The sequence below is a fragment of the Melanerpes formicivorus genome, unplaced genomic scaffold, assembly GCF_026170545.1.
Source record: "Melanerpes formicivorus ecotype bairdi unplaced genomic scaffold, bMelFor1.0.p_v2 SCAF_55, whole genome shotgun sequence".
NCBI classification, from domain to species: domain Eukaryota; kingdom Metazoa; phylum Chordata; class Aves; order Piciformes; family Picidae; genus Melanerpes; species Melanerpes formicivorus.
The window spans coordinates 4,584,764-4,612,251 of NW_027142407.1; the positions used below are offsets into that span (position 1 = coordinate 4,584,764).

At 41.3% G+C, this 27,488-nt stretch overlaps 1 protein-coding gene across 1 annotated transcript; it reads right to left on the bottom strand.

Annotated features, from left to right (window-relative positions):
- Positions 1-7,233: 7,233 nt before the first annotated feature.
- On the bottom strand, positions 7,234-27,165 carry EEF1E1 (eukaryotic translation elongation factor 1 epsilon 1). Its single transcript, XM_068161021.1, has 4 exons — positions 27,023-27,165; positions 24,973-25,173; positions 15,557-15,652; positions 7,234-7,894 (listed from the first exon to the last, which is right to left on the bottom strand). Exons 1-4 carry the CDS (start codon positions 27,122-27,124, stop codon positions 7,754-7,756), a joined length of 540 nt encoding a protein of 179 aa, XP_068017122.1. The 5' UTR covers positions 27,125-27,165; the 3' UTR covers positions 7,234-7,753.
- Between the last annotated feature and the right edge of the window lie 323 nt (positions 27,166-27,488).

Consider the following 27,488-nt stretch of genomic DNA (forward strand, 5'->3'; position numbering starts at 1 on the left):
ATGATCTCAGAGGTCTTTTCCAGCCTCAATAATTCTGAGTTTTCAGGGCTCAAACCCACGGGACAGAATGTAGGTTACTCTCCTCTTCCCACTCCCCCTGTATGGAAAAGGTAGGCAGGGGAAGTAAAAGGGGTGAACAAAAGTCTTGAACAGAAGTTAGGAGTTAACAAAGTAATTTTTATAAAAAATAAAGGGTATTTAGGGAAAAGGATGTACAGAGATAAAGGGGAAGGGGATAAATACAGATATTTACTGAACCAGATCATGGATGGCAATGGATTCTGTGGATGTAGGCCCTGACACATGGAGGTAGACCAGGACCACGTAGCAGGTCAGCACGCATGGTCAGCAAGTCTCAAGCAGGCAGGGAAGCAAAGGGCAAGGGAGGGAGAACTGGAACTTTCTCCCCCTTATATAGAGGGTAGGCAGGAAATGGTAGGGAATAATATGCCCCAGGGACTCCTCCACTGGGGGGTCAAGTTCCTGCCCAGCTAGGAGGTTTGGGTTTCCACCTGCTCACCTGGTTGCTCTTAAACCACAAGCTAAGCAGAGATAAGACTAGTTATGAAAAATACCATTCCCTTTCACCTATCATTTTTTCCCCCAAAGCAACCATCTTTTGCAACCCATAGATTAGCAGTTATATTTTCCCACTTGTATCCCAAGCACTTTACAATCACTAGTAAATGACACTGTAGAATATTCCAGCAGGCTTGAGGATCACTAATAATTAGGGGTAGAACTGTCCAAGTGTTAATTTTATCCTTTTCCAGTCTAGCTGCCATTGTTCTTTAGTCTCTCTCTCCACTTGATAGGGTCCTTGGTTGCATGGTTTAGTTGATTAGGTGGGTTGGATGATAGGTTGGACGCAATGGTCTCAAAGGTCTCTTCCAACCTGGTCTATTCTATTCTATTCCTATTCTAGTCTAGTCTAGTCTAGTCTAGTCTCGTCTCTAAGCCCCATGCTCCAGCAATCTTTTTAATTACTAAGGAGAAAATCCTGTAGTTACAGGGGGATTAGAACTATGGCATTTCTAGGAAAGAGTATGTACATCATGAGTAATGTCAGGTTCAGAATTGTGAGGCTGCAACAAGGGCAAATCCTGTGACAGATAAGTGCATTGGTTTCTAGGACTACTGTTTGAATAGCGCTTTTCTTTTTTCCTTTTTTTAAAGAATATGCTTTACTTGCTGAATTTATGCCTGGTTTTGTTTCTTTTTTCCCTGCTTACTTTCACTGCCCTGTCAAGCTTATTCTCAAAACATATTTTTAAAAATTAAGGAGGACTTAAAGAGGTGATGGCTATAAAAAGACAATACTTGTGGAGCCCCTAACCTGTCAGCTTGTAGGAAGTAGCCATCAAGTCACAAAAATATGGAAATAGCTCTGGCTGGGAGCATGAAAATCAACATATGTAGTCATCGTGGATGTTTTTGGAAGCTAGGCTAAACAACCTCTGTCACTTTTGCTGCGCAATGGAACCCGCTTTCTCTTTTAGGGATCACCCTGCTGCTTCCCGTTAGCGTCAGCGGCACTCCAGATTGCAACATCTTCAGATGAACGTGCCAAGTCCTGTCATTTCCCCCACAGGCTGTCTGGCGATGATCATCCGCTAAAGGATTGTTCCATCTGAGCGGCCGTGGCCGAGTCAAATGCTGGCAACAGGCAGGGAAACCCAAACCTGTTGAGGCAGACGTCTGCCAGGACGGGAGGAATCGGAGCGACAGCCCTTAAGAGGGCGAGGAGGGGAGGACGTACTTTGCGCCAGCAGAATAAATCCATGGGCTGCCCCTGTGATGGGAGACTGAGACCATCATGGTGATGGCTGGAAGTTTGTGGGCCGCCATGCCGATGCTGGCCAAAGCAGGCCCGGGGCTGCGCTCTTTGGAGGAGTGCCTTGTCAGATTAGCTGTGCGGCTACTGTATTTGATGCTCGACCTGGATGGACAGGCCTGCCAGGCAGAAACTGCTCAGGCAGATGATGCTAGGGAGGACAAAAATTATCCACTGCAAGACTAAGAAGACAGATGACACCCAGCAGGAACAGCAAGCCAAATCTGCAGAATCCACAATGCAGCTGGCTAGCCCCAGGCTACCTGCCTCTTTGAAGTCGAATAGACATCACCGATGATCTGTCAAATTAGATCACCAGCCTGGAAATGCTGAAAGAGATTTAGCTCTTCCAACAGAGAAGGGAAAGTTTAATAGATGAAAACCTTCCTGAAGGGCCCAAGGTAGTGTGGGAGGGAAAAGGGGAATCCTTTAGATGCGGCAACAATGAAAAATTACTCACCTTCTGCCTGCCTGCAGAGTGAGAGATGATGGGATGTGTGGTGTTCGGCAGCAACTGCTGTGGCTGCAGTCACCACCAGCATGGAAAATGAAGGCCACACCTGCAGGAGCCTGCACAGAGCAGCAACAAGTAACCCTTGCTACAAAATCAACCCCCTGCCCCCCTCAAATCTGTGATGTCTTTATGCATTGCCCTGGAGCTGGGCTCTGAAGTACTATAAATCTGATATTCAAGACAAGCAGCAGTGGGATGCAAACACTCAGCTTGAATCTGAAAGCTTGGCACAGCAGAGGTGCTTGATGACATCTCCTCTTGCATGTCTTTTGCAGCAAAACTCAAGCAAAAAAAAAAAAGTTTAGCATACAATTAAGTTTTTATAAATCTGGAACAAATATTAAGATTACTAAGTGAGTAAGCACGTGCCCAGGTGTAGGGCGAACATGAAACCTGATGATCCATTAGGGACAGCTGCAGCACGACCCAATTATAGACTCAAAGAAGAAATTCTGCTCTTGGGGGGAAGATATTGAATGTATTAATCCATTAAGCAGCTGCATCATTGCAATTACACTTTGAAGCTAAAGACCGTGAAACATGCCAAAGATTAAAAGGAGTGATAAAACTGAAAGCCAAATGGAACAGATTCCTCTTTCCAGCAAAAAAGTTATAAAGGCACAGAAAATTATATAGTAGGGTCTGTATACACAATTAGAAAATTGATTTATGGCCATACCAAAGCAAATTTACTTGCAGAAGAATTGCAATAATCATTCCCAGCTTCAGTGCTCATGTGGTAGACAAACCAAAAGTCACCTGCAGAGACGCAAACAGGAGATGTCAGCAGATTGGAAAGAGCATGAAGCAGACCTCTGAATTGGAAGAGCTGACAACAGATTTCCTGGTAATAATTTTGTATCTATTCCTTAGTTTTCATCTCTCTCAGCTAATCTCTCTAAGTACTCTGTTCTCACCCATTCTAATCCACATCACTGAGGAACAGCATTTTGATTATCTATGGATTTTGAACCAAGAAGAAAATAAAGATGCCAAAGTCCTACAGCACTCTGCAGCTGTAGTGCTACTTGAGTGCATTTTCCTTCATAGACAAAACCATGCTGAGATTTCTAAGAGCCTGGATTTTAATTCCATGAGCTATAATTACAATTAAAGACATACATGTGAGAGATCAAGAAAGCAACTATGAATTCTTACAGGAAAACAAACTGAAGTGCTAACTAGGAGATCTCAAGAGAATCTCTGGTTATTCAATAGGTGCAAACCTCTTGAAAGAAAGAACTTACTGTAGGTAGGCAGCAAAGAAAGGTACCAAAGCTTGCTTGCTTGGACTGTTTAATTTGTAAGATGTAAGTAATTTTCCATGTGGAAAACTGGGATGCCTACCTGGATGACACAAAGGAACCTGACAAAAAGCAGCTGTATATGTAAGGTATCATAAAACCCCTCAACAACCCAGTTTTGTTGCTGAGAAGCCTACACTTCAGTCCCATCCGAATGGCCAGATTTTCTCAGTACACAGGTCTAAACTAAAACTAGTTTTGTTCTTTCAATGTAACAGAGCTTCTCAAACTTATTCACTCTTGAATCCTGTATTAAACCTGGATTTTTGTAGTGATCACTGTCATCCAGTTATGTCTCAATGCAAGAACTGCCCCTAGAGAGATCTGAAGTCAAACTGAACTTATTTATACATGAAAGTGTACATACAGAGGTGACTAAAAATCATCAGCATATTTCTAACATGCAGTCCTTTAATACCTCTTTCAGCCTGGCTTGTCTGCAAGCAGTGGTCATCTCGGCATCAAGGGGAAAAGAGGCAAGTGGGAAGCGTTATGATTTCACTGAATGCTTACAATTATCATATTTGTTTCACTGCTGAATTCTTCAGTTGCTGAAAGGTTGTCACGCAGCCCCATCTCACCATATGGCAACAACCCCGAGTCCTAGAGGCACATACTTAAAAGACCATAACATGTCAGGCCCCTTGAATAAATTAGATAGAACAATTATGCAAAATCCTAACGCCGCAATGATGAGAGCCACACTAACAGATGAGGGTGTCACTGCTCATGAAATGCTGTGAAAATCAATCCCACACATCGCTGTGGTCGTCATCATCATCAAACTGCGAAGCAACAGAAGTAAAACAACATCACGGAATCTACTCTGCCTTTCAGCAACTGAGATTTTTAAGAAAGGGGGAAATGGAGGAAGGTTCAAAGTGCAATAAAATATTCCTGAAAGGCAAGTGGGAGTAGCTTTGAAGAGAGCAGACCATTTACCCTCACACACTCTTCATGTTGACCATCAGTACTTGTTTGAGAGCTCAGGTACACTACAACCCAGCTGCAAATAATGTGAAGCATTAGTGTGAAAACCATCCCTCAATCTCAGACCAAGCTAAGTTTTTATGTTTGGGAGCTTTTGTACAGATTGTGTTGTCCTTAGTGATGAAAAGGTGTCAGATGGAAAGAGAGAGGGTAGGGAACTAATGCCATCTTTTTTTTCTTCTCATCTCTCTAAAGGCAAAGTCTTAATTCCTCCTTCTTTGCTTTTAACCTTCTACCCCCCTTCAGTTTCTCCATGCAGGGGAAGAAAACTGAAACACTCAAGTCAGCATGGAATGGCCAAGTCCTTTTGAGATACCATACAGTTAAATTTTACCAATCCACTTCTGAACGTTTCATCTGGTATCTGAGCATTTTTTCTTCCTTTTATTAAAGTGTTTCAGCAGCAAGTAATGCCTCTGTTCTACACCAGAGAAAATTAAACTGGCACAAGAGGCTTGGGGATAGTGCAGCAGTAGTGTGTCACCACCGTGAGAAATCCCAACACTTGGAAACAGAGTCTGCTTGGGATTAGAACAAAAAGCACTTTGTAGTACCATCTCTACAAACTTGTGTGAAAAGATCACAGTTTTGCTTCCATTAGCTCTGGTTCCATCTCAGTGCTCTCAGCTGTGACAGAAGCCGCTGTTTTCCATGGATGGAGGCTTGCATGTACACTTCCACGACTTAAATCATTCTCCTTTGCAACAGCAAGTGTAAAAACAAATGCTCTACAAGAGGAACAAGAAACTTCCCCAAACCCTAACCAACAGGATGATGATTCCCACTCACACTCCCCTTCAAAAGCAGAGAACAGTTCACTAGAGCAGAATTCAGAAGCTCAGGTATTTTTCATAGTAGAATTTAGAGGTGCAAGTTATTTTTCATAGAAAATTACCTACACTTCTACTAAGTCAAATCATCACTTACTCCCAACCACAAGTAGGGCCAAAAAACCACCCCAAAAACCCCAACCAAACCAAACCAACACACGCCCACCAACAACACAAAACCAAACAAAAAACCCACAACAAAACCACAAAACCCAACCCACCAAAAAACCCCCACCCACAAAAACCCCCAACAACCCCAAACCAAACCACACAAAAAACACCACCACCACAAAACACCCTCAAACTTACTTAGACACACACTATTAGGTAATAAATATTAATTTGGAATTCAGAGTACAAATACTGATGGTAAAAACCTGAAGCCCCCACTCAGTCAGAAGAAGTTGGGAGTATGAAGTTTCTAATACATTTTTGCACTAAATCCCACTCCACAATTCTTATAAACCTCAAGACTTCAGTCAGATCTTCAGAATTAAGCACACAGGCCTGCTTTGAAATAGCAAGGAAGAAGAGTAACTAGGAGGGGAAATGAGAAATGCTGAGAATTGGCCTCCCCTGGGAAACAATAAGCATTTTTTTTCCTCAAACCAAACATGAGTGTTTTGAACACTGCAAGAGATTCCTAAAAATAACACCATGCTCTCAAAAAAATATAAAATTATATATATAGGTACACACACAGACAAACCCCACTCTTTAATTGTCCTGGAATTGCCAAAGATAAGCTTACTCATGAATTTTCTTCTCTCCTTTTACATTTTAATTACCTCATATCATTATTTACCTCCCCCCCCCCCCCCCCCTTTCTTAAGGCCAGTAATTATTAAAAACACTCAGAAGAGCTACCCATGATATCTTTGTATCTACCTTACTAGGTGGGAGGGTCCTAGCATAGAACCTCAGTTAAGACACAAGAACATACATCTAAGAAATGTTTTAGAAGACTCTTTTTTGGAGGTGCCCACTGAGAGAACAAGCTGTTCAGGGGAAGCTCCATCTGAGTATCTTTTATGTCCCTTCCAACCCTGACTAATACTATGAACATGAGGAAGAACCTCTTAACTTTATGGCTGCCCAGGGAGGTTGTCGGTTCTCCTCCTCTGGAGACATTCCAAAACTGCCCAGACAGTGTGATCCTGGGCAACCTCCTCTGGGTGACCCTGCTTTAGCAGCAGGGGGCTGGACTAGATGATTTCTAGAGTTCACTTTCAACCCTCACCCTGCTGGCATTCTGTGACTTGTGCAGAAGGCCATTACCCAGTTCAAGTACATCCTCGGGGCTTTTATGGTAGCACATTTAAACTTGCTAAAACCAAAAAGAGCGACTGTGTTCTAGAGTGCAATGCTCTGATGTGCAAATGTCCAATTCCATGAGAGGGTCTGTGATTTTAAAATGGACTTTAAAGACATTGAGAGTGGAGCTGACAGCCTAGCTCACTCTTACCTTACAGTGTTGTGGTGTATGCTTTTTTCCTGCTGCTTGTGGTCTTGGTTTTTCTCTTTTATTAGGATCCCGAAAGCTGCATTTACAGTTGTGTTGAAAGATACAGAGTGAGACACATGCAAAATCTTGAACAACACTACAGCTTGGGTACCCAGCTCAAAGGAAAACACATTCCAGAAGCGAAACAAATGCCCACATACCACAAAATGAAGTAGGAAACGAACTAGGCTTTTTTGTAAAAAAAGCAAATCTCCCTTTTCTTTCCTCAAGAAAAAGGAAAACGTTTCACAGCCAAATTAAGACTCCAGGTTTAAAATAATTTATTCAGTCACATAAATACTTTGTAACATTTGCATGTTCCCTTTGTCACATCCTTGGCACACAATATAGCTCTGAACTTTTACAAAACTAGTGTAAACATCCATGGAAAAATAAAACCGCGAGGAAGCAGGATGTATGGAAAAATGCAATAAATAGCAAAAGGAGTGAATAATTGAAGGAGAAGTTCTTCTTTCCTATGAAGCCCATGTAATTACACTTGTATGTTGAGAGCTTTTTCATTGTTAAAAGAGCAAATTAAAACTCAATTTCCAGCTTTCTACCAATGTTGCATTTTAATCAGATACATGATGCAGCCCTTTAACCAGGGCAGATTCTGGAACGCACAACAGCAACTCAATGTGACTGTATTATTTGAGGCATCACCAGTTCTGGTTCACACAGAGGGTTATAAACCAGTACTTGCAGACCAGTGGTTTTGGATGGGACAACTTTTAATCTCCCAAACACCCTTTTGACATAGCATGACATTTTTCCTTAATGAGCATTAGTGTATAATCTGTTCTTCATGAAGACAACATTAGACAGATGCTGTCGGACACCTGGATAATGTTGAATGTGGTTGAACCAACGAGAGACATTAAGGTATTTCTCTTTTTCTTGCACTGTCAGCTCCACCTGCATGGGGAAGAAATAAAGGCACCAGTAATTCAAAGCACTGCATCATTAGTGTTGTAACATGTGGTAAGGTAAAACAAAAGTGGGTAGTCTTGCAGCTGATTTCAACTCACATCAAAAGTTGTTACAATCCAGCAGCTTTCTATCTTAATGTCACATATTAAAATTCACAGCCTGAAGTATTTGCTTTTAATTCACTCCAGTGAACAGACCTGGAGGGTGGAATATACATTTGAATGGGGGAAAGGAAGGGGAAAGGCATTAGCTTGCTTGAATTTTTAATTCTTCTATCTATGGAGGAGTTAGCAGTACTGGGGGATGCAGGGAAGAGTTCCACAGGTCTGTCATGTTCATCTAGCAGGTGGTGACTACTTTGCATGTCAACGTGTATTAGAAGTGCAGTTACAAGTTATTTTCAGGCAATTTCAGACTGGATAGAAAGAGTTTCCATGTTGAGCTATAGTAATTCTTGTATGGCTATGAAAGAGCACAGTTTAACACTTAGCACTTGTGTGCTGGCTCACATTAAGACAGCAACGGTGCAGTTCAAGTTAGTACAGTAAAACTAACTAGAAACCTGTCCATACCTCAAACACATTTTAAGTACTATCACTGACTCCTACAGTTTGAGTTATCAATTCAGCAGTAGGCACTTGGTTATTTTCACCCAGACCTGAATTAGTCAAGAAGCAGCATTGCAACAGCTCCTAGCCATAAGAACTGTGGCTAAGGTGAAGAGCTTCAAGCCTACCTATGCCTTTGACCAGAAATCTGGCTCAGACAAACTCATCTAGAATTACAGACCTTAACTACACCTTTCAAAGCCTAAACTCAAGACAGCAACATCTTCAAAGCTTCACTACAAAGCCTTTTATTACTTCAAAGTCTTTCAAGTCAGCTGTAGGAGGACTGTTCCCATCCTGGATTACAGTTTTAGGTTTCCTCATTTCTCTGTAAGGAGGTTTAGATTACTAGTTGAGACAGTATGTTTCCTCACTTTAACCTACTACAATTAATTGTTCTCAAAGACTAAAAGAACTGCACTTGGAACAGAATGGGATCTTCACATCAACTCTAATCTTATCTCACCAATACTCAAACTGATGAGCACAGGATTCCCCTTACTTCATTTTCAGTTAGCTAAGGCAGCCAGCAAGCTGAACTTAGTCATCTTGACAACACCTGCAAGTCAGCAACAAAGGACTAGATGATCTCCAGGGGTCATTTGCAACCCTCACTGAAAAGGAAAGTTTTAGCAGACATCATGAGACATGCCTAATTTTTTTGTTTAGGCTTCCAAAGCTCCTAAAAGTTAATCCCCTCTTTGAAAGCTAAGCAGATGGCATATTCCTTATGCCATGTTCTGCAAACACCAAATTTGATGGATCATGCAGGTTCACTGTAAGTTTGATGTTGGGTACCAGACAGCTGGAAACAATGATGCTCCAACAAACTTTCAATCACAGGAAGAGCTATATGTACGCATTTACTCAGCTGTATGAGTGAAAAGCTGGCTTTCAAAACTCAGTCTTGTGTTAATTTTCACCTCAGGTAAGGCAGTGCTTTAAGTTTCCAGAGCTGCCTATAACACTTGCTGCTTCTCCTCATTGTTCCCTCACAGAGCCTAGTATTTGGCTTAGAAGTGGAAAGCTGTAAATGTGCAGAGGTCAAAAGAAAATATACTGGAAAAATACTGAGGAAGATTTTCAAGGCGCTGCAGGAAGGAATTCTGAACCAACCCCACACAGCATTACAGCTATTAAAGAAAATGCAACTTGTGGCTGCTCCTAAACCCAAGCAGCTCTTGTTCCTCTGGGACTCACCTGCCTGAATTTCACAAGCACAGTACTGCACATGTATTTCCACACCACCACCTACAGTTTTGAACTGTGAGCAATCCAGTTCAGACAGTATGAGAAAAACAGCTTTTCCTTTTTTTTTTTTGCTGCTGGCATGGAAGTGTAAACACTATTCCTAAGCCATATAGTCTGATAGAAGTGCAAATATAATCACCTATTTTTCATGACCTAGAAACATAAGAGAGTTCATCTGCACTCACCAAGTGGAAGAGAGTAACAGTGGCAAGGGTAAAAGCTTCACAATTTTAAGATTTATTACGAGCAAAAAGCGGAATACTAAGTGCTTCATACAGTGCCTGAACTTCTACAAGGACAGTATATTCAGGATACAGAAAACCCCCTAGCAGTACAATTTCAGGGAAGATCCTTTTAATCACCTGCATTTTGTTCTAATGAATTGCAGTTAGAAGGTGGTGCCTGGTATGAAGCTTTAGACCCATTTACAGTGACACAGAGCATGAAAAGAGGAACATGGGTACTCTAAGGCCATTTAAAATTACTGAAAGTGTTTAAAATATGAACAGGTACTGAAAATGGCATCACCAAGTTCTGAGAGTGTTGTACTATTAAAGTTGCAATTACAATACTCTTGAGGTTTTTAATGGGTAGGATAGAATAAACCAGGTTGGAAGAGACCTTCAAGATCATTGCATCCAACTCATCATCAACCCCAGTCAACTAAACCATGCAACCAAGCACCCTATCAAGTCTCTTCCTAAACACCTCCCATGATGGCAACTCCATCACCACCCTGGGCAGCCCATTCCAATGGGCAATCACTCTCTCTGTGAAGAATTTCTTCCTAACATCCAGTCTGAACCTCTGCTGGCACAGCTTGAGACTGTGTCCTCTTGTTCTGGTGCTGGTTGCCTGGGAGAAGCACATTTACAAAAATCACAGAATAGTTTGGGGTGGAGGGTCCTTAAAAATCATCCAGTTCCAACCCCAGAGCAGGGATACCTCCTCTTAGACCAAGTTTCTCAAGGCCCCATCCAACTTGGCTTTGAACACTTCCAAGCCTGGTGCCTCCACGACTTCTTTGGGCCACCTGTTCCAGTTCTGCCTCTCTCCCATGGGGAACAATTTTTTATTAATGTCTAAACTAAATCCAGCTTCTTCCAATGCTAAACTAAAATGCCAATCTAGATTTCAGAGCTGATCTGGTATTTCCTCCCCATGATTTTATATTGACAGCTCTCAATCTTCACAGTTCTCTGATGTAAATCAAAAATAGGTTCTGGGGGAAAAAAAATGAAAATCAGTCCTCCTCCATCCTGTTAGTGAAGAAAACATCTGAAGGGCAAACCAGACAGCTACTCTAATAACAACCCCCCCCTTTTTCTGTACTCTAGGCACAACAAGCAAGATATTTTTCCTTATTTACATAATGTACTCTATCAGTGAAATATATTAAAAAGCACTTTGTGGCATGCTCTACTTTCTACTTGGAACATAACTCTTAGGTTAATTGTTTAGAGATCACTTCCATGGCATTTTTTACAACACTCTGTTAGATGGGTATTTTCTGTTCTTCCTCATTAAATTAGATAATTCCCCCAAGTTAAGAAAGGCTGCTGTTCTGCTGTTCAAATAATTATTTGCTATTAAAGCAATTATTTTAATAGCAAAGAAGCAGAAACTCAATTTGGCAGGCTTTTTTATGTCATGGAAAAAAAAAAGAGGAAGAAAAAAGAAGAAAAAAAAGAAGTCTTACTCTTCCATCACCAAGCTCACAAAGAGTAAGCAAGGTGGTCATCATAGAATGCAACCAGAAGAGTTTCTAGGAGGACTATAAATACATAAGCCTTAACAATATTTTCTATTATAGTGCATGAGGGATGAGGGAATAAAATATTGTTCCCACAGCCAGCATGTGCATTTGAAATCAAAAAACACCTGCCTACATCTGAAGTTCTGCAGCATCAAGAAGATACCTCACTTTTAAAATGCATGTAGTGGTTTGGGCCTTAACTGGGAGTTAAGAGCTCAGATGGGGGCAAGGCTGACAATCTCTCCCCTGCTCCCCCCTCCTCCCTCCCAATAGAGAGGGGGGGTGGAAAAGGAAAGGGAAGGAAAGGGAAGGAGCAAATCCACCAAGCAATAATTTGGAGTTGGCCTGGAAGTAGAGAGGTAAAGAGTTTTTCTTTAAACAATATATATATATAACAATAACATGTAAGGTTCACAAGGGCAAGGAACTAGCATGGATGGAGGGGAAAAAAAACAAACAACCAAGAATACAGAACCAGTCTCTCTCTCTCTGAAGAGGCATGGAGGCAGCAGGGAGAAGGATCAGGCCCAACCACATGGCAGAAGAGCAGGAAAGCAGCTGCAGTAGCTCTTGCCCAGGAGAGGCAGGAGCCAAAAAGGAGAGCTAATGACTCCAATGCCCTCCCTTTAATACCCTAGCTGGACAGGGAGCGGGGAGTGAAACAGACTCAGGTTCCCAGGGGGAAAATGCCCTGCAGGGAGGGCAAAGCACTCGCAAGCCCTCCACCCTGTTTTCAGAGTGGGCATTAACCCACCACAACGTAGATGTGAGGGAAAGAAAACCCAAACCCAGCCAAATGGTCTATTTCATGAAATACATCTACTTTCACAGAGTTGTAAGTGATTTATTTTTCCTCTCATAAAGGAACACGCTGAAAGTTTAATCTTTTCTTTAGAGTAAACCTGGTTTTGGTAATTCAATGTAAGTGGAATTTCTAGCACCATCCTTCAGATGGAAAGCCTGCAATTCCATTACTAAAACAAACAGCCATTTTTTTTCTTCATATTCATTGATAATCTCTTTATTACAACAATTCATTAACGAAAAAAAATTACTGGAATAGAAACTACTGCTATGATCTCCTAGTGCTGTATCGTTCTGACCTGGGGACAACTTTCTTTTCCACTTTATCTGATCCCAAAATTTCAACTAGGCTTCTCTTCCATTTACAGATATAAATGTCAAGTTATTTTCTAGACCTTAAACAAATTTTCAGTCAGACATATCTGAGACAGCTTCTTTGGTTCTGACAAAGTACCTGATGTACAAAACCAGATCAATCTTATTATTGATTCTCTTAAACAGAACTGGACTTCTGCCACTCGAAAATACTTAAGAATAAAAACAGAGGGAAACTTACTCTAAAAAAAAATGATAGGAAAACAAGTTTACTTCCTCAGGGAGAATCTAATGTGCACTGATTGGCTCTGCTCTGCTCAAGCAATGCCTCCAAATTTGTGTTTTCTTTGCAATCTATACTTTAACCTCCCAGAATTTTGTTGCTGCTTATATTTATGCACACGTGTTTAAGAAACAAAAGTGTCTAAACCCAACAATATTTATTAGACACAACAGGGCAACATGGAATTACATAAGACAATGTCCATCACATGGTTTGAAAAAGCTCAATTTGTATCAAGAATTGCACTTTTTTGGTAGTTGTAACCAGAATGATGCAGAACAAAGTATGTAATTTGCCTCCTGACTTATTCCAGCTGTCTATTTCTAATTAATAGACTCAGTCTGCAGGAAGCTTGAAATACTACCCATGAATCTGACTCCCACTCATTAAATGTCAATTCCTTTCCCACAAGATAAGATTTTTTTAAACAGATAGTACTACTGTGCTTATTAAAATAACTAGATGGGAGTGGAAGAGTAACAGCAGGCAAATAACAGCAAAATTAAAAGTTATTGCTATTCAGCAGACAAACTGATTGATAAGTTCAAATGGACAAGCCTGAAAAGTGAGGAAATCGACATGCAGAGTCCCCCTGGAAAATAGGAATAGCAAAATGAAGGTGGAGAGGAGGGGAGGAATATGAAGATGTATGATCTACATTCAGAAACACTAAGAAAGGAAGATGAAACCACACGTGAAAAAGTGAGCAATAGGACTAGGCGGGCCTAAAAACCCCTTCCAGTGACATGTGTAGCAGAAGGTGCTGAAGTTTTAATAATGCTTCACAGTATCACCAAGGTTGGAAGAGACCTCAAAGATCCAGTCCAACCTGGACTTCTCTCATTCAGAACAATCCTAGCTTGTCACTAATATTTACAGGATTATATTACTAATGGCTGTGTCTGTCAAAAGCAAAGAGATTAATCCTAATGGTCAATATCAGCAACACTTTCAGATCAATTTTTGAGACCCCCTGATGGACAGCAAGAATTGTGGGGTCCTCCCCCATCTCTCAATTTTTACCTCCTCTCTTGAAAGATTACAGAAAACATTTACAGTATTTTACACATGGAAAATAGTGGTGGCCAGGACAAAGTGCTTCCCTGGACCACATCACACTGAGATATAGCAGCTTTGCTTTCCCTCCCTCAAAGCTCAGAGCACAGAAGCAGCTCTGGATGTACTCTCTTCCTATTACAGGAAAAATGAAAATAATTACATACTAAATAAAACAAATAACCCCCCCAAAGATTCCACAAATCAAGATCTTACCTCTATAGTTAATTACTAATATTGATTTACCAATAATTAACCAATTTATCAATAAATTAACTAATCAAAATACAAATAATTCCAATTGGGAAGCTCCTAGAGTTCCCTCTTGATTATTACAGCCAGCCCATTATATGCCCTTTGTACCCTTCCAATTGAGAACACTAAATCATGAAATCAAACATTTCAGGAGCAGATGCTGTACTATAAACTTTTCCCAAGTAGTATCTGGATGGTTGCAGGCACCCAGGAGCACCAAGTCATTTGTTTTTACCATCTGTTCTATTTCCCAAAGCAATAACTTGTGTCTTTTCTTCTTGATTAGGTGGTCTACTCTAGAGCAAACTCTAAATTTAAAATAGGCTTGATTTTCCCCTGCCTAGCCTTAAAAAAAACACAGTCTCATTTGTCTCTGTGTTCCTACAGCACATACACTCGTATTTTTAGACAGTACTTAAATTTTTGCTGTGTCTATATATCATATGTGAAAGGCAGCCCATCCTGACATGCCAGTCAACACATCTGTCTACTACTTAAGATAATTTACAAGGCAAATATGATTTAACCAAATTAATTCTAAGTGACTGACTTCAACATGTTTTCACCAACCTTCTGAAATGAAGTTTCCTGCATAGTCAAGATACATATACAAGAGTTCTCTCATGCTTTTGGTAGTATTTCAGTACTTCATCTTTCCCTGTGTCCCCCTTTTGAACTGCTGCTTTCTTGCACTCTTCTCCCAGAGCCCTGCTTTTACTTATATACAGTGACTGTTCACCCAGCTGATTGAAGCCACTGATTCCCTCACACGTGCATTTCTCAGAGGGATCTTTGCTACCTCCTCTCCCTCCCAACATTCTAATGTAAACCTGACTTTATACTCTCCTAAGAATTCAGCACACCTTTTTGTCTAAGTCCTTTGGTCTATTTAGCAGTTCTCACTCTAGAAGAGGACGGCTCATTTACAGTCACTTTCCACAGTCCAAAATGTAACTAACTTATCTTGCTTCATCTTTCACATGCCACTGGAGTTAAGAATTAAAGTGCAATGATTTGTAAGCTCTTCATAGTAAACCTGAGCTGAGTACAAAGAATCTCAACATCATCTCCACTCAGTACAAACTTTTGTTGATTTTTTTTTTCTTCCTAAGCATCAGGTCCCTGTTTTATTTCCACATTCTGTCTGTTACATTTTGCTCCAGCTCACACTTCTCCAGGCATTCATCTTTCAGGAACTTATTTATCCTCATCTTTCATAGCACCAGCAGCCTTTCTCCAATACTAACAAACTTAGTACTTCCAGTTCTGACACATTCTTTCATTTACCTATATATAAAAATAGTGCATGGAACACTTACCATGATGTGATGCAATCCATAGTACATCAAAATGTCTGCTAAGGTAAAAACGTTTCCTGCAAGGTAGACTCTATCTTCAAGGTGGACGTTAAGATCCTAAAGGAGGAAAATATTGAACTGGTAAGACAAAAATATTAAGGCAGCTTTTAAAAATAACAGAAAACATCTTCTGGAGACCATGTGTATGAAATAAGCATCTTTAATTTATCCCAGAAGATATAACATTAAAAGGAGGGGGGAAATATATAGAAGGCATCAAGATAATTGATTAAAACATCCTCATTCTGCTGCAGTGAGAATTCCATAACATTTAAAATGCTTGTCTCTAAACAAAGTGCTATCCAGTTTGCAGCTGCCACATCAATTTTCATCAGTCCCCCACTTGCATGCACTCAAATTTTCATATAAAGTGTGATTTATTTTACAGATTAAGCTGACTCCATAGAAATACTTCAAAATCTGTCCTTTCTTGGCTTTGGGTTGTTGGAACTCAGAGGCAAGAGTTGCAAATGTTTTATTTTAATTGCATAAAAAGAATGGCAGAATAATTTCAGTTGGAAAAGATCTTTAAGATACATTAACTCATTATTACTAAGTCTTCTCCTTGAACATGTCCCTTGGCACCAAATCTAAATGGCTTTTTAATCCCCCTAGGGATGGAGACTCCCCCACTTTCCTGGGCAGCCTGTTCCAGGACTTGACAATGCTTTTGGGGAAGAAAATTTCCCCAGTGTTCAACCTAAAGCTTCCCTGGCACAACTTAAGGCCATTTCCTTTTGTCCTATCACTTGCTGCTTGTGAGAACAGACCAACACCCACCTGGCTTCAACCTAGAGAGAGCATAGGCTTCAACCTGAGGGAGCTGGGGTTGCTTAGCCTGGAGAAGAGGAGGCTCAGGGGAAACCTTATTGCTATCTGCAACTGCCTGAAGGGAGGTTGTAGCCAGGTGAGGGTTGGTCTCTTCTCCCAGGCAACCAGCACCAGAACAAGAGGACACGGTCTCAGGCTGCACCAGGGGAGATATAGGCTGGATGTTAGGAAGTTATTCATAGAAAGAGTAATTTGCCATTGGAATGGGCTGCCCAGGGAGGTGGTGGAGTCACCATCGCTGGAGATGTTTAGAAAGAAACTGGATGGGGTGCTTGGTGCCATGGTTAGTTGATTAGATGGTGTTGGATGATAGGTTGGACGCGATGATCTTGAAGGTCTCTTCCAACCTGGTCTATTCTATTCTGTTCTCCCCTCAGCTTCCCCTTCTCAGGGGGGAACATTTGACACAAGCTCTTATTAAAGTTGAAACCACTGCCAGCAATTCTTAATGACCAATGCTGTTGAACAAGTAACCATATCTAAGCCTGTATGAAGAGAGCACTGCTTGAGGATTTTTAAATCACCTCCCTCTCAACATTTCATTATCAGAGGCTACAAGGCTGAGACATAGGTGGCTTCCACTTTGGAAATATTTAATCACTGAACCTATCTATATTACTGCAAGACCCTTTTTCATGGCATTTTGTATACAGTCATTTTCACCTCTGAGAACACAGGCATCATACATCAGCTTTACCTCTCTAACAGTCCTTCCTTTTCTCCACATCCTACCCACTTCTCATCCTGTTTATACACCCTTCTGCCCTCTACAGAAAGAAATACAACAGCAAACAAAAATATTTACTCTAACTCCAATTCCAGCATAAGCAAGTTTTAGTTTTATAACTTTTTTTTTCAGAAATGTTGGAAAAGTTTCACAGCTTTTCCCTAGATTTAGAAACTCTCCCTGCTAGTATTCCTGCACTGGCTGAAAAGCCCTGTAGTAAATACAGTCCCTTTTCCTCACAGATCTTAAGCCACTCTGCCCTAGAAACAGAGATAAGCAGCTTAAACATACCTAACACTTTCCAAGATGTCCCTGAAATAATGTGTCAGTCTCAATTACAGCATGTTCCATTTTAAGAAAACCTTGTATTTGAAAGAAGAAGTCTAGGGCAAGAAGGGAGTTAATAACTAAAGAACAACCCAACGTCTACATTCAGCCTTACGCATATTGCAGTTGTTGTGGTGCAATGTTACCAATCATAGAATGGTTTGGGCTGGAAGGGACCTCCAAAGTTCATCCTACAGTATGTACATAAAACACCCCAAATCAAACCACAAAAATAAAATGCCAAGATGTGGAGATACCTGACCTTGCATTTGAATTTGACAAGTTTGTCTTTGTTTATTTAGCACTATTTTGATAACCTCTTCATGACAAGACTCTCTTACTTCTGTAATATGTAAGCACCCTCAAGGACACTTTGATTTCTTTTATTAGAGCAAATCAGGGAAAAATATTAACCTCTGCATAGCTAAAATTATGTGAGGTCATCTGCCCCTGGATGTGTGGCTTCTTTTCTTTAGATTGTATTACCACTTTGGTCATGTTAGTTAGCTCTCAAATTACTTCTGACACAGAACTACAGCTCTGTGGCATTTCATACACATGCCACAAAGGCAAATGTAAAGAAGAAAAAATCCTGTAGGAAGACCAAACTTCAGAGATCTGTTTACTAGAAATAAAATTATTAACTCACATATTCTGACACAGAATAGAATAGAATTAACCAGGATGGAAAAGACCTTTGAGATCATCGAGTCCAACCTATTATCCAATACTATCTAATCAACTAAACCATGGCACCAAGCACCCCATCAAGTCTCCTCCTAAACACCTCCAGGGATGGTCACTCCACCACCTCCCTGGGCAGCCCATTCCAATGGCAAATCACTCTGTGAAGAACTTCTTCCTAACCTCCAGCCTAAACCTCCCCTGGCACAGCTTGAGACTGTGTCCTCTTGTTCTGGTGCTGCTTGCCTGGGAGAAGAGACCAACCCCCACCTGGCCACAACCTCCCTTCAGGCAGTTGTAGACAGCAATGTCTCCTTTGAGCCTCCTCTTCTCCAGGCTGAGCAACCCCAGCTCCCTCAGCCTCTCCTCATAGGGTTTGTGCTCCAAACTCCTCACCAGCTTTGTTGCCCTGACTAGCATGTTGCATTTTGACTATAATTAATGTTGAAATTGTGTTTAATGAGAAGTACCACCACTGAAATTATAACCCACTCCCATCCCCTTTCTTAGTCTGGACTGTAGAATCAGGATTTTATAAAGTAAAAAAACCTCATTATCTCTGAGGGCACAATCAACACAAGTTATTTTCCTAATTAAAATTAGGGATCCCTACATGAAAGGATTTATGGGATGGCAATTCTTAAGTTTTATACACCTTCAAGAGGTGGGCTTGTTTCTATGGATTTATATTGTTTGTCCAGGGTGGGTTAACATCACTCAAAGATTGTGTTTTTTGAATATACTGCATATGTATACTCAAAATATTCATCAATAAAGAAATCCCCCAAACTTTATGGGCAAGGCAAGCCCTTGCAGTCGGAAATATTCTTTACTCTTGTTCATGGAATTTTAGGAAGTAGTTAACCGAGCAAATGGAATTTGACAAAACTGATTTAGTACTGGATAAATTAGCATTATTTCACAGTTGTGGTTTGCAGCATGTACTTTCCTCCCATAAAATAGACAGACATTCTTATTTCATTCTTCTGTAAGTCAAGCCAGCTAGGCTTAAACACCACAGTACAGTTTGGTTTTTTTTCATGTGCACTAGCTGCATTTAGTTAATCTTGCCTCATCGGTTACACTTCCCTTAGATGATTGTTATTGGCTAATAGCCAACTGGGTTAAAATCCCCCCAATGTCTGATGCTGCTATGCCAAAGTCTGAAGCAGCCACAGTATTAAACTGAACCAGCACTCCTACCCTGGAGAGATTAATGCAAATACAAACATAAAAGTGCATTTGAATTTCTAGTACATCCAAGAAATTGAAGTCTGGTAACTGGCTGTTTGTATCATTGTCTGTCATGTACTGAATGTCACCACTTAAATTGATTGTCTATCCAATCCCAGCATTAAATGACTGAAATAGCCTTGGAAGTTGCTTGCCACTCTATCAACTTATTGTTGCAATCCTTCAGGAAACCCCTTCTCAACTTTCAGACAGGTATTTAATGCATAGCTGCAGTCTGATGCAGTAATATGAACTGAACAACTGCAGCAATTCCAATTCCAGATTTGAGAACAAGTGGAGAAAAAGCAACAGAAGGAAGAGAAGTTGCATTATTTATGGACTAATCAATGGATTTCCATTTGCTTCTACGGAACACATTTCATTCCGCTATGGAATGGGTTGCCCGGGGAGGTGGTGGAGTCGCCGTCATTGAAGGTGTTCAGAAGGAGACTTGATGGGGTGCTTGGTGCCATGGGTTAGCTGTTTGGGTGGGTTGGATTGGTTGATGGGTTGGACACGATGATCTTGAAGGTCTCTTCCAACCTGGTTTGGTTTATTCTAATAAAGGTTTATTCAATTTAGAGCCCATATCTCAAGTGACATTTCATCCCCACAGCACACTCAGGCTACCCCATGTTTTCCTTACCATCTTTTAAATCCACAATCTAGTTATTTGTAATCCATTCTATCCATTAAGGTGACTGAATCACTGCCAATCACAACACACTGAGACAGCTGCTCAGATAAGTAACAGTTGCTCCTTACAAATGGATCTAAACACGCTCTGATTTTGATTTGGATATTCTACTCATCACATCACTGGTGTTTGTGCTTCCCTTACACATAAGCATGCCCTTTTGGTCAGCAATATTAGAGGTCATTTATACCCTAAATGCCTTTATATCACATCACGCAAAGACAATGAGCTGAGCACTCACAAATGCCTCACTAAAGGCTTTGACAATGCAGAACCCAAGACAAGCATTCTGCAGCCAAATCCAAGAGAAGCAGAACTGCACTGCTGGAGCACAGCCATATCTTTAGTTCTAATGAAAGAGTTTTGTCTGCCTGGTAAATGATGAGCTAACTCTGGTTTGGACAATTATCATAGAGAACAAACTAAGTTTCCTGTAACAAGAAGGAAAAAAAAGTAAGTCCACAGACATTGCTCAGATAATCAAAATCCAATTTTTTAGGTCTCCACATGCTTAAAAATATCCTGGTGCTAAAAGAAAAGGGAGAGAAATGAACACAGGAAGTCAAGACAATTTCTGGACAAAATGTCAAAGATGCATCCCAGTCAGAAGTCTGTCAAAATCCAGTCCACAAGAACTATGGATTACCAGCCCAGACAGAACATGGATTAACTTGCTTACATAACTGTGGAAACAGTAATTTTCCAACCAAGGATGTCAGATAAGAATTGAAGCTCTCTGATGCAGATTTCTAATTGGGTTTCATGATTCCAGCTTGATAGCACAAGAAATTGGGACATAACTGCTTGACATCAAGTAGTATTTTTTCCATATGACATGCTGAAAGCATTACACAAATTCCTGGTTATAACAATCCTTGAGAGACTAAAGAGTCCTAATTTTCTGTGGAAACTTCTCTGTGAATTCAAGTATAAGCTCCCAGGTATTTCAAATGTGCCTCTGAAAATGAGGTTGGGAGGGGAAGAACTACAACTATCTGGAAGGAGGTTGGAGTGAGGTGTTAGGGTCTTCTCCCTACTAACTAGTGCTAGAATGAGAGGAAACACCCTCAAGTTACACCATTGGAGGTTTAGATTGGGTATTAGAAGAAACTTCTTGTCTATACAGGCTCTCAAACACTGGAACAGACTCCTCAGTGAAGTGCCTTAATCACCATCTCTGGAGGTTTTTAAAAGACAGGGATGTGGTGCTGAAAGATGTGGTTTAGTGGTGCCCTGCTCGTGCTAGGTTGACACAACAATTCAGTGATCTTTGAGGTCTCATCCAACCAGAACAGTTCTTTGAACCTATTTTCCCAAGGCCAACAGAAACCCTTCCTGTTCAGCAAACATTAAGGCAGTTATTTGCTGAAGTTTTTCAGAACCACATCATCCCAGTTTAGGGTTAAACAGAGGCAGCCTAAAGTTCGTATCAGAAGCTACCAAACTGTTTTTGGTGCAGCTTATTATACATCTTGGCTCTAGGCTGTAACTGTCCTAAGACTGCCATTGTGTATTCCAGACATGCTGTAAAACAACAGCCTCAGACTTGCCTCCCTATTTTTTTTTCAGCTGTACTCCCTTTTGGCACAGTTTATTTTAATGGTAGGCTGCCTCTCTTCTCTGATTAATTGTAGTAACAAGAGACCACACTAGAAAAAATTAAAATCTTAATAGCTGTCCTATGAAACTATTAGTGCTGGAACAATGCCACAGCAGCCCTGCCTCAAAATACATTCTGGGTATTCAATATCTGCTAAGAAAACAAAAATCCATAGGAATATTTTACACTGTCAATAACCATTAGAACATACTCAGCACTGGTGAGTATTGGGTTCTGGTTTTGGCCTTTCATCTAAACTGTGTAAAAGCAACAAAGCTGGTGAAAGGTCTGAAGATCAGACTTTATGAGGAATGACTAAGGGAAGTGGGGTTGTTTAGCCTGGAGAATGAGAAGCTCAGAGGAGACCTCCTCATTCTCTACAATTACCTGAAAGTAGGTAGTAGAGAAGTGGGTGTCGATCTCTTCTCCCTAGTAACAACTGACAGGGTAAGAGGAAATGGCCTCAAGTTGCAGCAGGGGTGGTTTGGGTTGGGTATTACAAGAAACTTCTTCACTGAAAGGGTTATCAAATACTGGAACATACTGAAATCCTTTCCCTGGAGATATTTAAAAGACGCAGAGACGTGGCGCTGAGTGACACAACTTAGCACCAGACTTAGCAGTTTCACCATGGTTAGACTCAAAAGGTCTTTTCCAACCAAAACAATTTGATGATTTGAACTTAAAGGCAGAGACTCTCTCCAGTGATGTTGTTTCTCAAAGAAAATTTTGCTTTGTTAAGAAACAATTTATCAACATATCTGTATTTCAGAATATTGTCTTCTCTACACTGTCAGCATTTCTAAGGCTGAAACTGAACAAAGATACCACCACCTTCATCATGTGTCTGGCTGAAATATTCAAATACAGTTCAGCAAATACACGAGCACTGACACAGCAACCAGAGCAGATGTAATCCATTGCAACAAGACAAAAAATGCTTTTGTTTTTATTTGGAAGAAGGGCAAGAGTAGAAGGGTAAGTAAAAACTCAGTTACTTATTCTCAGATGATCTCCTCATAGCAGAGAACAAAAAGCTTCATGTTTGTTTGAAAAAATGACTAAAATTAACATTTGTCAGAAAGGCTTAAGTAGACAACAAAGATCTGAGGGTCACCTCCTCATACCACCTGTTCAAAGTACAGATAAATCTGAACTTAAGCCCTTTTTAGTCAATGCCTCCTTCAATCAAGTTCTGAAAATCCCAAAAGGCTGGCAGCTTTCACATGGTATCCGTGGACTAACCATGACTGTAAAGGTTTAGACATAGAAAACAGCAGAGATGTTACAAAAACCAAAGCAATGTAACAAACTAAACCTTAACCAAGGGATGATATACCATAGATACAAGACAGAGAATGCAGATTATCTGTGCTTTAAGTTAGAGAAACGATTCCTTTCAGGCCTCCACCAAGTTGATCCTTGTCAAGAAGGCATGGTATTCCAAGTCCTCAAGATCAAGAAGGCTGTCAGTTTGAAAACTGATCAGACACTAGAGTAGATTCTTCCCCATAAGATGGGTAAGGCACTGGAACAGGTTGTCAAGGGAAGTTGTGGAGGTTCCAAGCCTGGAAGTATTCAAATCCAGGTTGGATGGGGCATTGAGCAACCTGGTCTAGGAGGAGGTGTCCCTGCCCATGAGAAGCGGGTTGGAGCTAGATGACCTTCAAGGTCCCTTCCAACCCAAACCATTCTATGATTACTAAAAATGTTTTGCTTTGCACCATTTTCAGATGCAAGATTTTCCTTGATTTTAATTAATACAATGTGTTAACTCTTGAATGATGCTTCAGTTTCTCTTTGGTTTCTCATTGACTCATTCAGCACAACAAACAAGTCATAACAACCCCATGCAAGACTACAGGCTTGGAGCAGAGTGTCTGGAAAGGTGCTCAGAAGAAAAGGACCTAGGAGTGCTGGTGGACAGCTGGCTGAACATGTGCCAGCAGTGTGCTCAGGGTGGCCAAGAAAGCCAACAGCATCCTGGCCTGTATCAGGAATAGTGTGGCCAGAAGTAGGGAATTTATTATGCCCCTGTGCTCAGCACAGGTGAGGCTGCACCTTGAATACTGTGTTTGGTATAAGACAGACATTGAGCTGCTGGAGCATGTTCAGGGAAGGGCAACAAAGCTGGTGAGGAGTCTAGAGAACAAGACTTATGCGGAGCTCCTGAGGGAACTGGGAGTGTTTAGTCTGAAGAAGAGAAGGCTGTGGGGAGACCTCATTGCTTTCTACAACTACTTGAAAAGAGGCTGTAGAGAGGTGGGGGGTTCAGTCTCTTCTCCCTAGTATCAGGTGACAGAACAAGAGGAAATGGCCTGAAATTGTGCCTTGGGAGGTTTAGATAGGATATTAGGAAAAAATTCTTTACTTAAAGAATAGTCAGGCATTGGAATAGGTTGTCCTGGGAGGTGGTAGTCATTGTCCCTGGAAGTGTTTATGAAGCATGCAGACATGGTTTAATGGCTATAGAGGTGTTAGGTTGACAGCTGGACAAGGTCATCTCAAAGGTCTGTTCAACCAAAACAATTCTATGACTGTAAACCCACTAATTAACAGTCACAGCAAGTAAGAAGGAAAATGAGTAAGTTCTGCTGTCTACTCCCTGCCACCTGGCTGCTCAAGCAGCAAAGTGACCCTTGAAATTCTCTTTTCTGCTCTCACCTGTTTAAGAGGAAGTAAGCTCCAGATCACAAGGAAAGTTTAATAGATCAGAGACTTAACACCAAGGAGCTTGATGTGAAGGGTAGTCTGCAGAGGTTTGTTTGTGATGCTTTCACTTTTCACACACAATTCTGGCCAGTAACCCCTTCTGGTATCAACACAAATTAATACCATATCATATATGGCCTGTATTCCCTTATTTCCAAATCAATGAGAAGAAAATAATCAAAGAAAAGTTATCTTGAAATACATCAACCTGTTGGTAACAGGGGCTTTATGAGGATGGCAAGAAAATGGCCTCTTACATGGCTAGTAAGAGACTGGCAGTTGAACAATCTCTAAAGTACATAGTTTACAGTGTTACAGCAGTAAAACACTGCAAGAGTTTTGCATCATATATTTTACAGCTTAAGCTGTTTCTCCTCCTGCTTTAGGTTGTTGAGGTGCTTTTGTCCATAAAAGTGAAAAGCAGCAAACTGATTAAAAGCCAGAGGTTAAAGATACTGGTTAAGTCTACAGAGTCTGCTCTGTTTTATTAATTGGTTCTTCATGCAGCATGGTAATCTTCAAGATCACTCCCAAATTCAGTGGCAGGGTAATGAAGAGCTCCTTACCTTCAGAATGATTCTTGTATCTTCTTTACTAGAGCCTCCATCTACTCGAGTTACTCTGTATTCCAGCCACTGCTGAACAACAGCTTTCTCCTCCGCAGTGCTTCCAAGCAGTTGGTCTTTCTTAGCCTGTTTCACTAGGTGGGCAGCTATGGTCATTAACCCTGTCAGACCAGGCCCATTGTTTGTCTGAAGAACAGGAACCTAGGAGAAGAAACAAAAGCACAATATTGAGAGCTCAATCAAAAAGGAGTCTCCAGAGAAACACCTATTGGGTTTTTATAGCCCCTCAGAAGGGCCTCTAGAGCAATACATCATAATTTACAAGTATCCATAATAACATAAAAGTATTTTCTTTCAAGTCTTTGGAGTGGCTCATTTTGTGGTTTTGCAGAAGAAATGCATTTAACATACACATGTGGAAAAAATACAACATCTTTAGCTCTAATTAATATAATTCTGCTTATTCTAACACTACCAGAAATCTTATTAACTCAAATTCAGGAGTCTGACTTAAGATTGAAAAGTCAGAAGCATCCAGTTGCCCTCTGGGCTGTCCATAGCAGCCAGACCAAGTGATGTGCTTATTCATACTTCCTGTTCTATTTCCATATAGTCTGACAGGAGTTAGTAACACAGTGGTATCAGGGGAGGACAGCACAACACACCTCCACCTTTGATCAGTTCTTCATCCTCGGAGATCCTCAAGGTGAGGCCTGACAGGGCTTTGGGCAACCTGATTTAGTTAAGGATGCCCTTGCTTACTGCAGAAGGGGTTGGACTAGATGACCTTTGGAGGTCCCTCCCAACCTAGACCATTCTATGATTCATAAGTGACATTAGCACATGTTGAAATGCTGGAAAGGAAAATCAACCACTAAGAGTCAGGAATTAATTCAAATTGGCTGCAGCAGACTAAACTAATTCAGTCATCTATAACATCAAATGACAGAAGAGAAATTGACTAAAACAATTTTAAAGTATGTGACCACACAGAGGCCTCCATCTATGTTCTGATTTAATTAAACATAAGGTGCAAACCAAAAGCATAACATTTATTTATTTTGCAGTTGTATCAAGAGTCTTTGGCTACAATTCAATTTTTTTGCTGAGCACACAGCCAAAAACCTTACAGACAGATCTAGTTACTTGATGTTTCAGATTTATGCTCTATAGTAATAACACTAAAACACCAGCTGGGTTGTGAAATAATTCAAGAAGCATTTGCAACCAAAGAATGTATATACTGATATTCAGGGCTCTAAAGATAAATAGTAAATAATAATAAAAACCCCAACCAAAACCCCACATATAAGGCTTTTTTTCCCCTGTTGTCTTTCTCCAACAGAATCACGTAAAGGCCCTCAGGTATTTGTGACACGCTCAACTCTACATTTCTCATGAGCTTCTTAAACCAAGGAGCTTAACGTCCAAAAAGCCAAGGCATATACTTAAAACCAGCAAAATATTTGAGAGCAATAGCTCCTCATTAGAGATGCATTTCTGATACTAAACCCGCATTTTTCCCCCACACAATTTAATCATGCACCTACAGAGGTAATTTACACTGGGTACCTGGAAAACGCAGTCAGGTGGAGTGCAGTGCAAGAACATTTTAACCCGACATCCCTCCAACGACACAATAACCCTCCCACAGAGATTTCCAGAAGCTACGCATAGGTAACAAGGCCACAGAGCCACAACTTATGACGTAGCGAGGGAAGGCCCTGAAGGAGAAAAGGTGAGAACTTACGACGTAGTGAAGCAAGGCATTTAAGAAGAAAAGGTGAGACCCCCCTGCTCAAGGGGAAAAGGTGTTCGTGCCGGCATACCCAACTGAGACCACTAAAAGTCTCACCCGCCCGCCCCTGACAAAGGAAGGCCCCGGCCAGCACAGCATCAGTGGAAGTGATACAGCAATCGCCGCACAGGGAGATCGCAGGGTCTAGCAGACGGGAGAGGAACCGGCGAGGTACAAAGCCACTGGGGAAGGAGGTTTGTGAAGGTCCGCGCGCGCCACGGCCCGCTCCCAGCCCCTCCTCGCTCCCTTCACCTTCCGTTCCCCCTGGACGCCGTACTTGTTCCCTTTCGGCAGGCCCAGTAGCCTCTCCAGCAGCGCTAACTCCTCCGGTCTCGGCCGCGCCGCAGCTGCCATCTTTGGCGAACCACCTGGGAAAGGAAGAGCGCCAACGACCGCCACCTAACAACAACCGTCAACCCCATTGGAAGACAGAAACACCACGCCGCCAAAGGATCTGTCACTACTATTGGCCAGAGGGAACTGGCCAGCCAATCAGACACTGGGCGCATGAACAACCGCAGTCACACGTTACCCGCTGGCACTTTGAGCATGCGCGCAACTGAACGGAGCCCCGCCCTCTGGGGTGTGGCCTCGGCTGCAGGGTTGGGCGGACTTTAAGAGGCCGCGCATGGCAGGTTCGGGTGGCGTCCGAGGCTAAGGCTAGCGTCCGTTTTACCGATTCCGGGTCCGTAGGGAAGGGGTAAAATATCTAAGTGGC